The sequence below is a fragment of the Theobroma umbraticum genome, unplaced genomic scaffold (genome assembly GCF_002168275.2).
Source record: "Theobroma umbraticum cultivar Fairchild unplaced genomic scaffold, ASM216827v3 scaffold_44.0, whole genome shotgun sequence".
Lineage (NCBI taxonomy): Eukaryota > Viridiplantae > Streptophyta > Magnoliopsida > Malvales > Malvaceae > Theobroma > Theobroma umbraticum.
The window spans coordinates 1017373-1035379 of NW_018397255.1; the positions used below are offsets into that span (position 1 = coordinate 1017373).

An 18007-nucleotide genomic window follows, 5' to 3' on the forward strand; every position below is an offset into this window, starting at 1 on the left:
GATTTTGGATCAAGGCCCATTGACTTGCTAGAAAGGGCCAATCTTATAATGCATAGCTCAATAAGTAATCTAGTTTTCATATAGTTGCAAAATAAGGATTATATTTAACATAAATAATTAAATTTTTTAATTAAAATAATGTTGATATAAAGTTCTTAATTTGCTCCTCTCGTTTCAACTTACTTCACTAAACACCAAATTTTTGTTAAATAAATAAAAAAAAAAGTCATTACCACATAGTCATAATCAATTCAATTAAAATAATTAAACTCCACTAAACTTGATTAAGAAATTAACCACCTTTTTATTGTTTCTTTGGCCATGTGCGCCTTTTTCATAAATGGTTGGCCACATGCCTCCCCCCTAATATGCTTGCTTTCTCTTAATTTTAACTCTTTCCGATCCCTAAGTATTAAGTTTTTTTTTTTTTTTATCTTTCAGGCGATTAAAACAAAAAATTTGATTTTTAATATATTTTATATGAAATTTAAAAATATTTTTCATATGAACAAGTAAAAAATCAGGCAAAATAAATTTCTAATACATAAACGGAAGAGTTTTCGATGTTTAAGAAAAAAAATAATTTTATTTTGGGATATTTAAAAAAAAGATAAATAAAAAGAAAGAAACGTAGTCCGGAAGGAATAATATGATTATTATAGTTAATAATTCAAAAGATTAAGCATGGGGTTTTATATGCGTTGCTTGCCAACATCATCTTCTTGTAGAAAAAGGTTAACAATAATTTAATAGGAATTAATTACACTTGTGAGCTTGATTGGTTTGTTTGATTTGTGGTGGAGGAATGGCATGGATTTGTCTAATTTAATACCTAACTTTGTCCACTTTCCCTTTTTTTTTTTAATTTTCCCTTTATTTTGACACATAATTTATGACACAAGAAATGTCCTATGCATAAAGTTACACTCCATAATGGGCAGCCTTTACTTTTATGCTAATCTTTTTCTTAGTTTCATTAATTATTAATTCTTTTTTTCCTATAATAAAGCATGTATATTAATTTACATATACGTAGATGACATACAAATATTCGTAATGTTAAAATATAGTGAAAATGTTTATGAGCACTCCTTCCTTTTTTGAATTACGTCGAAGATTATATTATATTAAAATAAATTTACTATTTAATTAAAAGTGACATACACCTTATAATTTGACTTTAAAAAGGATGAGGGAACATAAATTAATAGCTTAAGAAAATCGAAACAACGAAGATCACTGGTGAGTATTTGGTCGGTTTAGTTTATAAAAATTTCGAAAATCAAATTAATTAAACTTTAAAAAAAATAATTAAACAAATTGAACATATCAAAATTAAGTTAAAATCTGTGACTAAAATGTGACATAATTTGTCTCTAAGTGCTAGCTTTACTTGTTATAATTGATCATGGTGGGAAAATTTGAAGGTTGAGTCATAATTGAGGAATCTTTGGTTAATTTATTCCTCTTTTTGCTTAAATAAAGATGGATCAGGACAAACTTCTTTGATTTTAAATTAATTAATTCTAGTGTTGTCATGTTTTATTAGGTTAATATTATATTCAATTTTCTAATCGTCTGTTTGTGAAGACAAGCCCAGGAGGAAATTTGGTATTCAGTTGAGTTTTTATTTTTTTGGAATAATTGACTATTCCTTTATTTTTTTGGTTTGAGAATTGACTAATTTAAACCATTTTTAGTTGTAATTCTTTTTTTGATCTACTTGTTCTTCAATATTTGTACATTTTTATTTTCTCAAATTATGATTCAAATTAAGAAAAACAAATATACAATTGGAAGGCAACATCATATCAATGGTTTAATTCAATAAAAAAATTTGTTATTATATTCAAATGCAATTTATTTTATACATTCTCACTTAGAATTGAAGCCCAAAACAATTTAACATTTAAAAATTTTCATGTAAAAAAAAACTTTATAATAAAATTGAATAGATTTTATAAGAATTCACTTGGTCAAAATACGATCATAACATAAATTCACATGTTTTAAATTCCTTTTTATTTTTGTGGGAATTTAATTTTGGAGATAATTATATGCTTTAATTGCTTAGACTTTTCATATTTAATCAGTACTAATTAAAATAATAATTTAATTTCGTTAAACAAAACACACGCAAAAAGAAAGGAAAATGAGCACGCAACAATCATTTTAATGATTGATTAATTTTGCAAAGCCAGGTCGTTTAAGTGGATTGATCATGGATTTCTATTTTATTTTATTTTTTAAAAAATTCTTATTTAATTTGCATGACTAGCTTTTTTCCCTAGTAATGGACTTTCACTGCCAATAATTAGACCCTTTTTCTTTAGGAACAAACGAAGAAGCCCTTCCAGCAAATACCCGCAACCTAATTATTAAGATCTTATGTAATAATAGTATGTTAGAGACCCACCTAGATTTTTCCAGCCATGAAATCCAAAAAAAAAAAAAAAGTTAGAATTATATTCTTAGATAATTCTTTTGTCCCATCTCATCATCATACTATTATATTGTTAAATAAAATTAAATATTATTATCTCATTAATAAATAAATTTAAAAATAAAAACCTTTTAAAAAATACTTATAATTTTAAAACATTTTATTTTGAAAGATTTACATATTTATGAAGTGGTATTCTATGATTGACAGTATAAACCCTTAAAAATATATAAGACATCATTATTAGTCTTTCCAACATATTATATCAGGAGTAACTAGTGAAAACGCTAATGGAAAACATGATTAATTATTTAAAAATGTGAAATAATTTCTGCTATATTTCTCATGGAAAACATGATTTTTTTTTTCAAAAATGTCGTAACTAGCAGTTAAGTGTACACATTGATCACAACTCAAAAAATTAGCTAATAAGAATTTTTGTTCTTAAAAAACTTGCTGAAAGGTGTGGGGTTGCAATGATAATTACATTAAAAAACCAGAAATGGCAACTTTACAGTAATAATGTAACAGCCCAGCTATGGCATTGCCAACTTTTCTGTCTGATTACCACAAATCTCCACCCATGCATCCCTTGATTATGCAAAGCCTTAACAAACTAAATGAAGTAAAACACAAGAAAAAGAAAGGGGGGGACAGCTCTAGCTCTCTCCAATAGGATCTAAGCAACACCTGTAAAATTAGAAATAAGAGCAACAATCAACAACCATAAAGCCAGGATTTCACAGCATAGAAATGATTGCTCAGTACATAATCATGTCAGCAGAAGCCATGAAGTGTTGATTGACAGAGAAAGAAGTCCACGGATTGATGAAGGTATCATCATTGATCTGATGATGATGATGGGCAGCCTCAAAGTTGTGATCATTTTCGAAAACCCCATTGCTTAAGTTTATGAAATCGATGATTTCGTTGAGAGATTGCAGCCGGGTGCTGAGCTCAGTCATCTGAGCTCTAAGAACCGAGTTCTCAGCCTCAACGTTCAAGTAAAGCTGTGTGGTGATGTTCATGCTTGTAATGATCTGGTTGTTGTCCTTTGTGAGTTGAGAAACTTGGCCCGTCAGATCATCCATGTGCTTCTGTTTTCGCATCCGAGACCGACGTGCCGATTCCCTGTTGGACAGCTTTCTCTTGCGCTTCCTTTCATCCAAAATCTGCTGCAAATCCTCATCGGAACTTGAGCTTCTCATCATCGTGCTTGAAGCTGAAGATGCCCCGGTGCTTGAAGTAGCCATAACGACAACGGTTATAAAACAAAAACAATAGCAATAATTACTGGACTATGCTTGGGAAAAAGGAATAGCACAGGACCCAGAAGTAAGTTGATTATTCGAAAGATCTCAAATATGGGATTATGCTCTATGAAAAATAGGTAAGAAAAACTAAAGAAAATTAAGGGCTGATTATGGAGTTACAGAAAGATCAGATAGTTCATGAAAACACGTAGAACCAGTAAAGGAAAACAACAGAGAAAGATTGAACAAGATGGGTCCTGCGCCTGAGAGTAGAGTTGATCATAAAACCAGAGAGGAGGATTTCACTGAGTACGGGGGGAGACATGAGTCTCAAACATCAAGAACAAGATGTTGAGCATCAAAAAGATTTTCTAGCCAGACGAAAGCACAGAAACCGAAGAGACTCGGACATTCAGTATGTAAGATAACCTGAGAGAGTTATGGAAGAGATCTAGAGGTGATTGCAGAGAGACAGGGGAAAATCAAGATGAGAAAGGAAAGAGGCAGATGTGGGATTTCATGGTGGACTTTATAGACAGGAAATGCCCATTGGAAACAGATAAACTAATGGAGAAATCACCAAACAATATTGCAGTTTTGCATTACAATATTGGGGAAAAGAAAAACAAAGTGAATTGCGTCTAGAATGTTGAAAGTGTAGGGTATTTGTACATGAAGTAGCACGCGCAAAATTGGTTTTGGCAATCTCGCTCGCTCGCTCGCGGTCACAGATAGCCACCCACGGGAAAACTATTTTAACTGCCATACAGCAATGTAAAGTCGGTCTTTCACTTTTGTCGGCTTAAGACAGTCGCTTTCTTGCTAGTCTGTCAGCTCGCAGTAAATCTCCATGAATGTTAGAAGTTACCGCTACCACACATACATGTTCTGCTCTTCATAACTTCCCAAGTTTCAGGATTGAGAGTTTGCATGGGTTATTACCGCTGATACAAAATCTTGATCAAAAGTTTCTTTCCATGAATACCAAATTAACATCAATAGTGGCAGTTTCATGCCATGATACAGATTGGAGAACAATGGTTTTTACCGTCCTACAGCGGCAACGACGACGAAACAATGCTTCCGGGAGCGGAAGAAAGGTCAATGTTCTCCACGGAGATCTGTCGTGATTTTAAGCCGTGCAAATCACATGCATTCATGTCAGCTTTTCTGAACATTGGCCCCAGTTAAAAATTGGAGTTTTAGAGGCCACTAGGCCAGAGGAGGACGCGCACCCTCATGGCTAGGAGAGGCAATTCAGATTAAATTACGTTGGAAATACCAGAGTGCTCCCCTTTCTGTTTTTGTGGTTGCCATCATATTCTTAAATTTCAAGCTCATGGCCGGTTTTTTCCATAGTTTATGTTTGGAAGATCATGCTTACTAACCTTTTAGCATATCCCTAACGTCTAACTTACTAATTAAGCAACAGGGCAATCAAACCCTCCGCTGAAAGTCATCTCACACACTTCCATTAAGAAATGAAGGAAATCAAAAGCTTCATTGGAGGAGGAGAGGGTTCTTTTCCTAATTACAAGCATTGGTTAGTTTCTGCATACAGTAAGGTGATATAGATTTGAACCGGTTCACACATCATGGATTTCCACGCCAATCCGTTTCCTTATTTTATTTAATATAAAAGTAAATTCCAAATGATCAGATTCAATCAATCCATTTCTTGTTTCCTTGCTTGAACTAGTCATTTTTATTTGTAAGCTAAGCTGCCAAGAAAAGAAGGGAGACAACAAATCATTCATGCAGAGACAAGGCAAAGTGCCAGTGGAAGGGCGGTCCATTCTCCAACACTGTTGTAATGTCTTTCGCTTTGCACTTGGGACAGAAAACGAGTTCCACATGCTGCTTTGAACAAGGCAGCGGCCGTCTCCTCTGCCTTCCGGAATATCTTGTTCAACTTCTTAATCATTAAATCAAGCGACTTTCTTGTTCAATCATCTTCCTCTCTGCTTGTCTTTCTTCCACAGTAGAAATTCTCCCATCAATTTTTGCAATACAACATATTCTTATTTACACAGTTAATGAATATAAATATAAAAATCTGACCTTTTAAATGCATCGAACACATATTTAAATGCTATCTCGAATCATTTAAAATCGTGATTATAATATAAATACATTTGATATCAGGTGAACTATAACATTTTACTTGTCAGTTTGCGTTGGATAAAATAATTGTACAATATAGAGCATGTGCTACTCCAGGAGATGATTATGGTTCCATTAAAGTCTTAAACATATTTATATTTAAGATTCCCTAGACTAATCTTTTGACTACTTATTAAATTATAAAATATTAATTAAAAAAGTTAAAACATATCGTACATAAAAAATTAAAATCGTAAAGAATTTATCCGAAAACAAATATGGCATTGAATTCAAAGTGTACGAATTCATAGAAAAAAATGACACTATTGATAAATAATCTTCCCCACCTGAAGGATGGTTAATTATCCAAGGAGGAACCGACAGCCAGATACCCATAGTTAATGGTTGTCACGCGGAATTTCTCAGGAAACAAACAGCGATGTCTTGGTAAGCCATAAGAAAAGTATTTTAATGTTGCCTAAGAATGCGATGATATCAGGACATTCATGTACGAGAACCCGTTGGTTTCTTTTAAAAATGTTGAAAATCGTTGGCTGGTTGGGACCAAATTTCTATTTGTTATTCAACACACAAAAAAAGTAGAAGGGCCCCTCAGCCAGTGAAAGCTGGCAGACAAATATGGGAAGGCTTTTTGCAGAAAAAGTATACCCTTCAAACGTGTGAATGCCATGGAAGATTCCTATTTGCTGCAAAGTGCAACCATTGTTGTGTTCTACATTTTAGGTTATGGAAATGAAGTATATCAGAGTTGGACCTGCAACAAGATGAGTGTTAAAGTGCTTGACCAAAAGAAAAGAGCAGAGGAGAAAACGAGGGGTGAAAGTGGCGGGAGGGGGAGGCCATGCTTAAGTTGATATCTTGAAGGAACCTTGAGGGTACAACTATAGTTTGACTAACCAGGATGAAAGCTACGTTAACCTTGATTTAAGCCTAAATACGTGACAGGCAAAAAAAAGGTAAAAATGCAAAAGTAATTGATCATATATGTAAAGCAAAAGCATGGAGAAAGGGGGATGGAAGCTTTATGCTCTTCAAAAATGATCTCCAGGCTTTGAATTTGTGCAAGAGAAACCTTAGTTACTTTGTTTTGGTAATGGCTTTTCTCCCTTTAAGCTCGGACAAGAGTTTGACATTGCGTTTGATTATCAAAAAACAACTTTTAACAATTAACACAATGTCAAATACCATCTAATATTGGGTTTAAAAGCACTTTTTTAGACCATGATCTTTCTCCAGCTGCAGAAGCACATAGAAAGGTGCTTTTGCCAACCAGAGCTTTTTCTAACAGCAATGCCAAACTAGGCATTAATCTTAGCCCAACTTCTGCCAGGGCCTAGTTTCCCTTCTTACATTTTTTTCATTGCCCTCTTCTGTTTAGATCTACATGTGGAAAATGCCTCTTTTCAGATTGCTCTAATTCTCTTTAAGGATATTCAACTCATCCTTGTCATGGCATTGAGAAGAAGATGAAGAGTTAATGGTGAATAATGTATCAATAAACTACACAGAATGGGCAAAAATCTCCAGATTAATAGCATAAATATTTACAAGTTACATGAGCCACAGTTTGCTACAAAGAAGCCAAACTAATAAACAAGATGTTAAATCAAAATCTTGGTAAAATTGCTAAGTTCCACAGCAGAATTCTCAACAGTGTTCTTCTAGGTCAAACAATAATACTGGTTCTGAATGCACATTATAAGAAAGCAACAGAACCATGCATAGCTAAAACAATGCCATCTAAGCATTTAGAGAAGCAGCCTCTGGGTGGTAGTGAAGCATCTCAATCCACATCATCTCCCTAATCATCTGTTCTCCCATGTTTTCATCTATGTCAAGATCGATTGGGACTTGGGCAGGTGGATTGCACCTTGGATCATATAGCCCTGACATGAAAGGATGTAGAAGCGCCTCTGTGACAGTAATTCTCTTAGATGGATCAAAAATAAGCATCCTTTGCAGCAAATCTATGGCTAATGGATCAGCCTGGGGGTATAGATGGGAAAAGTGGGTGCCCCTAGAGTAAGGAAGTGACTTGATATACCTTCTGGCTTTGGGATTATCAATAAACTCAAGATCAGCCTCTTGCTGGCTTCCAAGGACGTTGATAATTAGCTTAAGCTGGTTGAGGCATTCCGTTCCTGGAAAGATAGGTTTCCGGCCAAGAATCTCTGCAAAGATGCATCCTACTGACCAAACATCAATGGAGGTCCCGTAATTGTCACAACAGAGTAGGAGCTCAGGTGCACGGTACCAGCGGGTTACAACATACTCTGTCATGAATTGTTCATTGCCTCTGCTGGTTCGGGCAAGCCCAAAATCACATATCTTCAGGTCACAGTTGGCATTGACAAGAAGGTTCCCAGGCTTCAAGTCTCGGTGAAGTATGTTTGCTGAGTGGAGGTACTTCAGCCCTCGTAGTAACTGTAGTATGTACTAAAGGTTAGTAACAAGCAGACAAATACTAAGCAGAAAAAAGAGGTTAGAACCTCATGTACATCTTTAAATGGAGCCCAGGTTTCTTAAGCATAGCAATGTCATAGAGATTTATTGTTACTCATAATATTCTATATAAGACAGTCAAGAAGGTTTCTTATCTCTTAGGTATTGCAGACAAGCGGCATACTTTCTAATTTTACTTTTAAATGTTACATGTCCTATCCTGTTAACAAAATAGAAATCAGTGTATTAGAATTTGATGAACCAGTAAATTTGTCAACCAGAAAAATCTGTAAGAGGGAGTTTAAAAATATTTACTAACTTGCAAAGAAAGGAAATCAAATGAAACATAAACAAGAGTGAACGGAGAAGGAAAGAGGATTAAGCTGAAACAAAGTGAACCAGAAATGAGGAAAGGCCTTTGTTAAAGAATGCATATGATGAGCAATGAGATGAAAATAGAGATTAACTTTTACTCATAATAGTGATGAAGTACTCTGTATTACATATTGCGAAGAAGCAATATAATTTTCTAAGTTTACATCATTATTGTTGGATGCCTATCCTATCCTATTGACAATTACTATGTAAATCAGTCCATAAATATTTAACTAAGCGGTTATGCTGACAACCAGAAAAAGCTATAAAAGAGGATCTGTAATTTACCATTTGCAAAGAAAGCAACCCAAATGAACCATTAATAAGATTGAGAAAAGGGAAGATAAAAGAAGCGAGAAGCAGAATTAATTGAATCAGAAAAGACCCTTGCTAAAGAATGGAATGATGCACACTCCATATTATTCTGGCCTTTATGATTGTAAATAAAGGTGAACTAAATAACTAACTCTCCATCAATGAAATGCATCATTATTCCTTCAACTGTTGCTTGACTGTCATCATCTTGTACCATAATGAATCTACTAACAAGTTTATTTCCACCAGTACAAGTTGTTACAATAAGCCCAATAAATAATCACCTTTTTCCTTTTTCTGCTGAACTAAATGCAAGAAGGGACCAGATGAGCACGAAACTCATCAAATCCCAAACCCAAGAATGCACAGAAATTAAGTATCAAAGGATAGCTATTAATACAAACTTGTCATTTTACAGTGTACATGCCCTGCAAAAAAGGGAAATCAAACAGCAAAATGGTAACAAGTCTAATAACCTATGATAAGCACTTAGAAACAATGATGCAAACTCATAGATACTCATTATGCACCTAATACCAAAATTACCATCTACAGTTGGTGAATGTCAACTCAAGAGACCCAAATATATATATCTATTTATGTAAAACTTCAATCAACAAAATCATATCAGATAATCCAGGACCATTGGAAAGCCAAGGAAAAACTTCAGAACAGGGCATACAAATTTATCTGTTTCATCTACCATCATGACATCAACAGAACGTAAAACACTGTAATTCAGCAAAACATTTCAACATTTCACATTGCAACACAATAAAAATGAGCAAGTCATAACATTAGCAGCAATTCCAATAATCGAACTTTACAAAATTAAAGGGGATGTTTCCCAGTACCTGAAAAATAAAATACTTGCAATGATCATTAGAAAGCGGCTGAGACGACTTGATAATCTGATGCAAATCCGTGTCCATAAGTTCATAAACCAAATAAACATCCTTGAAACTGGTTCTCTGAGTTGGCATCATGACATCCTTCAAAGCAATCACGTTCTCATGTCGAATGTGTCTGAGAAGTTTCAACTCCCTCAAAGTTCTCAACGCATCAACACGATTCTCAAACACATTGTTGATCTTCTTTATAGCGACTTTCTCATTGGTTTCCCTGTTGATTGATGAACAGACGATGCCGTATGCTCCTCTCCCTATAGGCTTGATTGGAACATACTTTGTGTCAATCTCGAAAAGGGTCTGCCACATTGAATAGTAATGCTTCCCTGTTGCCCTCACCCCATTCGGTGGCTCCACAAGCGTCGCCATTCCTCTGTGAAATTGCCAGAAAAAACAAATCACCATAAAAAACCAAAATTTAACAGAAAAACAAGAAGGAAAAAAGGGGGTTTGGAATCAATTCTTACTTGCCGCTCTACTTCTTTGCTTTGATCTTTTCTGATCAGTTTCTTCACTTTTTTCCTTAAATAAGATTAGAAATCCCAACTTTTTTGCTACCCTTTTCTTTAACCTATCAGCAAACTCCAAATTCACCGGCTTTCAAATAATTCTCGGTAAAATTCCAAACTTTCACACTCATTTCTTCCAAAAAAGGAAACCCAAACTCTTCTACTTGTCTTCACCAAAAAACAAAAGTTAGGTCTTTATGCAAAATCCTTATCCAAAACAAAGAGAAGTGATCTGATCTGATTCTTAATTACTGATCAGACCCAAAGAGACAACAGACAGAGAAAGAGTAGATGTATAAGAGAGCATGTACAGGAAAGGGCAGGGACGTGACGCCCACACGGCATTCCCCTTGAGGCATAAACGACAGCTATGTATTGTTTTGGTTTTATGGGGCTTTAGGAAATATCAATACAATCTCTCTTTCCCCCCACCCCTCCCTCTTTCTCTCTTCATGCACAAACAATCTTGAACCTTTTATCCGTTTGCCCCCCTTTTTTTTTCGCTTGCAGATAATTTGCAGCCTTGGCTTGCTTAAGCTTTGCCACGAACAAACTTGAAACTTCTATCTTCTCTCCACTTCCCACAATAATGGGTAAAGAAAAGACTTTATCATGTTTACTAAATACTAAACTGGAAAAGAAAGTTACTGTTTTGAGATGATTCTTTTGTAGGCTTAGCATTTGGTAATAAGAAACAAGATGAAATCATATTGTTTCAAGCAAATGGTTAAAATAGGTGACCAATCAATAATTCAACATGTTACTTTCCTTTAACAAACGAGGAACACAATATAACTACATGAAGTTATCAAACAATTCCCATTAATTGTACCCATTTTGTTGATAATGGGGATTTATTTTTTTTTGGTGAGGCGGCTTGGAGCCGAGAGCTTCCCATCCCAATGGCTAAAAGTTGGCTTGCATTTATGAAAACGTGGAAGAGATGCTTCTTCCTTTTGAACTCATTCGCCCTTTGCCTTTGGCTTTGGTTTCCTTCAATCATCAATCCATCCCAAAATTCAAACTCCTCGTCAATGTTTCAAACCAACACATTCGATTTCCTCTCTCCCTTTCAAAGTAAACGGCTGGCCCCCGCGTGTACTCACCATTTTAGGCCTGCTGGCTTGCTTTCATTTGTCGATATGTGGGCATGATTAAGATTAAATAATGGCTATTACATTACATATTTAGACTTTTTAAAAAGCATTTTTCATCTCCATTGGTTGAAAACGTCATCGAGTAATTATGAGATTAATCATTCTATATCTTATCAAAGAAAGGGTCAAAAAAGACGAACAGAGAGCAAAAAGAAGACTCAAAATTTGAGGATGACCAAATCTTAATTACGCTTAGTCGCTTCTTGATGAAGCTTATTTATGTTAAACTCTTATCGGATTAGTTTGCACATGAGATGGGGGTTAACTTAAATCTATTAGTTAGGGAGGTAGGTGGGGTGCAGGGCAAAGTGCTAAAAAGCAAGACTTGACATAATTTTTTAGACTAGATAGATGGATCAATGAGAGGTTATTTCTAAGATCATGGCTTGCCTTTCGTCAAAACTTGATAATTAATTAAATGTCGGTGAGCTACTATCAATTTGACCTAATGCCACTAGTTTTTGTCCATTTCTTAAGATTTAATCACAGTTATTTGGATATCTAAATTTGTCTAATATTCATAATAAGAGAACTTAAAATGAATGAATCTCACAAATTTTTTATTTATATTTAGAAAGATTTTTTAATTATTTTATTAATTTTTTTTGAATTATGAAAAAGAGATTTAAATTTTATTTTTTAATCAGAGATATGATGTATCAACCGATGAATCACATATTCTAATATGAGATTTTATTTTATTAATTATTTTCTACATAATTTTATAAGAGGACATCGAATATATATAAGCGTGGATCATCTGTCTTTGTTATGGGTTAAACACATGCATGAGCCACATGTAATGAAAGAATATGACTTAGAAGGAGAAATGGAAAGAAAGAGAGGAGGGGGGGTGTATATTCGCATGTGGATGGAGGTTCTTTTCCTCAAGATCTCTCGGGAAAGACATTGACCGGATCAGCAATTTTTCTATGGGCTTTAAAACAGAAGCTGCAAGAAACAAAAGCAAGAAGATTGGGAACCTTAGGCCAAAGACAGAAACTGCAATGCCCAAAGGCAGAAGCTATAAGCATGGCTTCGGGTTTTTCATAGCTGTAGCTATAACTGTGTTGTTTTCTGCAGGGCTTAGTCACTTGTGAGAGACTAGGGAACTCAACTGCAATTGTGCATGTAAAATTTTGGAAAGGAAATGGAGAAAAAAATAGGTGAGAAGCAGAGTTGTGGCTGCTGGGATTCGAGCCCAGGTCTCCACGGCCACAACGTGGAATTCTTACCACTAAACTACAGCCACATTATTGCCTGAGCACCGAAAATGAATTTATTTATATCCTGATACTCTTTCAAATTATCATGTAATCTAATATACTCCGTCTCCAAGTGCTTGTGATATTCTTCCCTGAAAGGACCTTGAACTTAATGAATGGTAAAATAAAAAAGCATGGTCCCGGATACCGGGATTTTCTGCTCTATATGCTAACAAAAGTGGGCATATATTCTTCCAGGATTCAAATGCCTTGTCTTCTTCTTGAAACATCTTTAATTCTGGCAACTTTACACCTCCTTTTCAGGGACTTGCCACTTTCTATAGTAGTATTAACTTTTCCCAATTTCACTGCGATTTTTCATTCATAAGTTTAAACAAATTCCCATTGTTTATTTAACAAAGGGTGTATGGCTAGGCCTATGTTCTTGGCAATCTATAAAGTAACATAGACAAATTTTGACAGTACCCTTTGCTGTGTTTCTGCAGATGAACTGATGGAAAGAATTAAAGTTTCATAAAATTAGTGTTGGGAATTGAAGTTTGGAAATTTCCCTATTTCATCTAAGCAATGGAAATTAAAGAAATCCCTTGAGCCTGGTTGACTGTACAATGACTGCAAAAAAGTATAGTAGTATAGTAGTAACAGATATTATTGTATTTCCATGCCCTTTACATTTTTAAATATTGTCAAAGCATAATGCATCCCAACGTGGATTCCAGTTGTGGGGGTGCCTATGTATGCAAGTGGATTAGACAGTCTAGGTGCTCTTTCACTTAGAATTTTATATTCCAATCTACTTATAAACATACAAAATGGCATCTTGGAATCCCAATGTTCTTCCAATAATTGGATAGTTTTTTGCCCCCTATAATCTAAAACTAGACAGCGAGATTGAACTAGTTCACTATTTCAAATAACCTTTGATTATCTGATAACTCAATCCTTTTTTTTGCACTGTTTTCAGTGTCTTGTTTTTGCATTGATATCCACCAGGGAAACCTTGGGAAACAATCTGAACCCTGAATAAGAGAGCAACCCTATGTTGAAACTTGAGGATTGATGAAGAAAATGATTTAAGAATGAAAAAGCTGTGGATGATCGGTGCAGCCTGGAGAGACTCTAGGAAAGCAGGAAGGGAAACGCAAACGACAATTCAGCAATCTCGCCCATAATCCCCATATTGCATTTTCCTACCAGCTTTTTCCCTCTGAGCTAACTTTTCTGGGGGTTCATTATTTTGCTTATTATATGGTTCTCTTTTTGGAAAAAGACATCTTAGTTTTGTTTAATCAAACAATTCTCTGAAAGTTGAGCAACCAGCACCATCACACTATAGTTTTTTATATTCTCCCTTGATCATAAGATTGATATATATATATATATATATATATATATCAGTTTGCTTAGCTCGGATTCTTCACTTTTCTCTTTGAATTATTGGTTTTTGAAACTTGAAATTGATTATCTACTGCATCCATAAAACACCTTGTGAGAATTCAGCAGCATACTTCTTTCAATAATTTGGACTATGATTTTTTGTATTATTTTTTAATATAAAATCACATAATCAATAAATTTCACGTGTGTGTAGATATATATATTTATTTAATAAATAAAACAAGAAAATGAAGTGTGTATACATATATCCTACTCTAAATGGCGAGAATCTGCAAGTCATTAATCATAACTTTTCATGTTGCTACAAGTTTTGTATTTCCTTCTTATTAATTAATTACCCAAAATCTGCTCACATACGGCCATATACAAGCTCGGTAGAGTATCCTATTTTCTCTTGTATGGCTGTTCTATCGAGTACAAGGTACTGTTATTATAGATTAATCATGGCATACCGTAAAAGCAGAACTTAATATACTGCGCATGCCATGGTGGCTACGATTTAACAACCTATTTTTATTTTTTTAACTTTTAGAATGATAACCCTACAATATGCCTATAGATATATATATATTGCTTAATATAAGGTCTTTGAACAAGTGAAAAAGAAGGAGCATTTTCAACAGAAAATTTCCTTCTTCAGATGCTTCTTGTGGGTGTCTTAGAGCAATTCCAAAATCAAGATTTAAATCATGTCTCATCTATCTATGTGCCTTTGGAAAGAATACAGAGGGCAAAAGAAGTTTAATCCAATATTATTATATATATAATAGTCATAGGGTTCACTAGCAACTGAAGCTGCATAAAGTTTCTTGCAAACCTCATTAATTTGAAGGGGTATATGCTATCTTCATCTTTCTTTCTTTCAGATGCTCCTTTGAGCTGAGACGTGCAGTTGCAGGGAAAGGGAGAGGAAAATCAAGGGAGAAAAATGCTTTACTGAATATATATTATTCCTTAGAAAGAGACCTCAAGGAGAGGTTTGCTTGCTTGATTTTGGTATTTTTGAAGTGTTTACTGGAACCATATTATGGAGTCTGCAAATCTCAATCGTCACCCTAAGGTTCAAGAACAGTATGTTAAATATTCATCTCTGGCAACTCAAACAGGCCATCATGAAGTATCAGCGTCTGATGAATGGAACCCGAGCCTCGTTCCGTAAGTATTACTAGCTGCTAGTTCTTCTCATTTTCGCTTTCCCTGGAAAGGTTAAAGCATCGGTTCTTCCATGGTTTAGTGCATAAGCTTACTTACAAGTAAACTGTTCGTCTGATACTCTTGATTATTACGTATATAGTTCTATATACGATCTGTTTTTATTCATGCAACGTATGCCCCTTGAACTCGAAGTTAGTCACTTAAAAAAGGGAAAAAAGGAAAAAAATTCAATAAGACATGTGAATCTAAGACATCTTCGTTGACCCAAAGCCTATAGAAACTTTAATATTGACAAGTTTCGTGCTATTTGAGGTTTCTTTGATTTTCAGTATATATTGAATTGATTATAATGGTAAATTCAGTTATGTCTTCATGTTGTATATGTTACGTTTATGGTTGTTTTTCTTCTTGCAGGAATATTGGTAGCAAATACAATAGGAATCTGACTGAAACCATCCCAAAATCAAAGGATCTATGGGCACCGCCTTTGATCAGGACTTCCATGAATCAAGATCGCCTCAACCAACAATCTGCCAGTGAGTTTCTCCTTGCAAATATCAAAGATGAGATGTCAGATTCCTTCCCCAAACTGAGTGAGATGATGTACTGCCACTCCGGTGTAGAGGACTCGTATTTACCATCTAAAAAACACTATATATATCCTCAATCTAGTGATCTTGGAGGAAATCTATGGCACAGCAATTTCTCCATTGCTAACCACATGACTGAGCTGCAGCTTTCATCAGGAGACTTGTACAGGAATGCTCATCAGTCCCCATGTTTGGGAACTGCAGCAGCATCTAGCAGATATGACTTCAATCATATCTTTCCAAGTACATATATTTCCACCTCGGATTTGTGTTCTACATTGTTTTCAAGCTCTTTGGACTTGAACTTGAAGGCCTTGGATCTTTTGACTTCTACATATGATGGTGGGAGCTGTAATCAATCTTTACTTGATAGTCCTGGGAAACTAAGCAGAAGTGTTCTTATGGGCCATGATCACATAAGAGAACGTAGTGATAGTCCATCCACCAGCTCCAATAAAGTGAGTATCTCTTTCTCCTATAGTCTTAGTTTTTAGCAGACAATGTGAATTAAGATTTGCTTGAGGCCTTTAATTAATGGAAGAGCCTGAGGTTGGAAAGAAACAGGAAATGGATTGATTTCCATTAATTTCTAGTTTTACAAATACACCTTCAAACTCATCAACCAAAAAAGAGTTCTTTTTCAATTCTATATATATACTGTATGTGGCCATCCTTGCAATCTTTCTTGTTGATCACTTTAACATGATTCTCCTCTCGGAATCCATAGACTGAGAAGTGCTTTTCTTTTTATCATCATAAAGATATCAACCTTAGTTAGTGGATCGATTACAAGCACAAAGAGGCCTGGTAGCTTTTCTGAGACAAAGGAATCCCAAACAGCTGCTAAGAAGCATCGGTCCTCAACGTCACGATCCCCATGCCCAACATTGAAGGTGATACTGATACTTCCACTACCAATTAATTCTTCAAGTTGGATAGTTTCTTTTCCCCTTTTCTCGTTTCCAATTTCTGACTAGCCAGGGCTTTGGATTTTTTAACTAGGTTAGAAAGGAGAAACTAGGAGACAGGGTTGCAGCCCTTCAGAAGTTGGTAGCACCTTTTGGCAAGGTACATTTCGCTCCATGTTACGCCCTCATCACCATCCACTAAGAGTGAATGAGATGAGAGAGTTAGACTAGAAAGTTAAAAACTTAAAATGATATTTGGGCCATGCTTACGTATCTGAATTTTCTCTGTATGGAATGATTGCCAGACAGACACAGCCACTGTGTTAACAGAAGCCATTGGGTACATCCAGTTCCTGCATGACCAAGTTCAGGTATTTTTCTCACTTTGGGTTATTTTCTTTCTTTTTACTGTATTCATACTTGGCTATTCATTCTTTGCATGCATACTCTTGATCCATATATCCAAATAGGCAAGAATACAAGAAGGTTTCTGCAGAAAGAAGCTAATTAACTTAAAGAACCCAGTTGCTTCAGGATCCTGAACAAGTTCGTTTTCTTCCCTTTCCTTTTGCAGACACTGAGCGTGCCATTTATGAAGTCATCACAAAGCAAGCTTTATAGAACAGTTCAAGTGGTATGAAACTCCTTAGCTAGCTATCTCAGTAAACCATAAAGTTGCTTTGCTAAATGATTGGAACTTATTACTAATCACCACTAACAGAATAATCCATTATTGCCAAAAGTAAAAAAAAATCACAAGCTTCTTCTGATTGGCAGGGTTCGAACGAGGCGGAAGGACAAGAAGAGCAGAAGCGTGACCTTAGAAGTAGAGGACTATGCCTTGTGCCCCAGTCTTACGCATCATATTTTATTAATAGCTGCGATGGTGGCATTTAGGCAATGTTTCCCCTATTGAAAAAAACTTGAGGTTGTACGTAAGAAATATGGTTTTTGGCTTTTGGGATTATGAAAATTATAAACTACTACAGGTAGGAGTCGGCTCAAGGTCTGCTTAAAGAAGACTTGGACCTTTGGCTGGCTGATCATATGTATACTTGTCAACCTCCATGAAAGAATGTTTATTAGGGGATCATCAAATTGACAAGGCTTTTAAACTTGGCATAAAACTTCCCTACATTCATTACGCCCAACAAGACATTTAGATTCAAGGTGAATACAATTAAAAATGAGAATTGATATGAGA

The 18007-nt window shown here is 35.1% G+C and overlaps 2 protein-coding genes, 1 non-coding gene and 1 pseudogene across 4 annotated transcripts; 1 reads left to right on the forward strand and 3 right to left on the reverse strand.

Moving 5' to 3' along the window:
• Positions 1–2914: 2914 nt before the first annotated feature.
• Positions 2915–4389, reverse strand: LOC110408931 (bZIP transcription factor 11 pseudogene; annotated as a pseudogene).
• Positions 4390–7330: 2941 nt separating this feature from the next.
• LOC110408781 (mitogen-activated protein kinase 7) lies at positions 7331–11207 on the reverse strand. Of its 2 annotated transcripts, XM_021417859.1 has the most exons (3): positions 10328–11207; positions 9807–10233; positions 7331–8244 (listed from the first exon to the last, which is right to left on the reverse strand). In XM_021417859.1, the coding sequence occupies exons 2-3, from the start codon at positions 10227–10229 to the stop codon at positions 7561–7563; spliced, it is 1107 nt and encodes a 368-aa protein (XP_021273534.1). In that variant the 5' UTR covers positions 10230–10233; positions 10328–11207; the 3' UTR covers positions 7331–7560. The 2 variants fall into 2 exon arrangements, with proteins under 2 accessions (XP_021273534.1, XP_089638652.1); XM_089782526.1 differs by lacking the exon at positions 10328–11207 and having other exon boundaries at positions 9807–10265.
• A 1499-nt stretch (positions 11208–12706) lies between these two features.
• TRNAH-GUG (transfer RNA histidin (anticodon GUG)) lies at positions 12707–12778 on the reverse strand. The gene has a single exon. It is a non-coding gene; the product is annotated as a tRNA-His (tRNA).
• Positions 12779–14961: 2183 nt separating this feature from the next.
• LOC110409714 (transcription factor bHLH110-like) lies at positions 14962–17804 on the forward strand. Its single transcript, XM_021419155.1, has 7 exons — positions 14962–15305; positions 15720–16353; positions 16657–16788; positions 16898–16963; positions 17109–17174; positions 17378–17437; positions 17581–17804. Exons 1-7 carry the CDS (start codon positions 15178–15180, stop codon positions 17698–17700), a joined length of 1206 nt encoding a protein of 401 aa, XP_021274830.1. The 5' UTR covers positions 14962–15177; the 3' UTR covers positions 17701–17804.
• Positions 17805–18007: the final 203 nt, after the last annotated feature.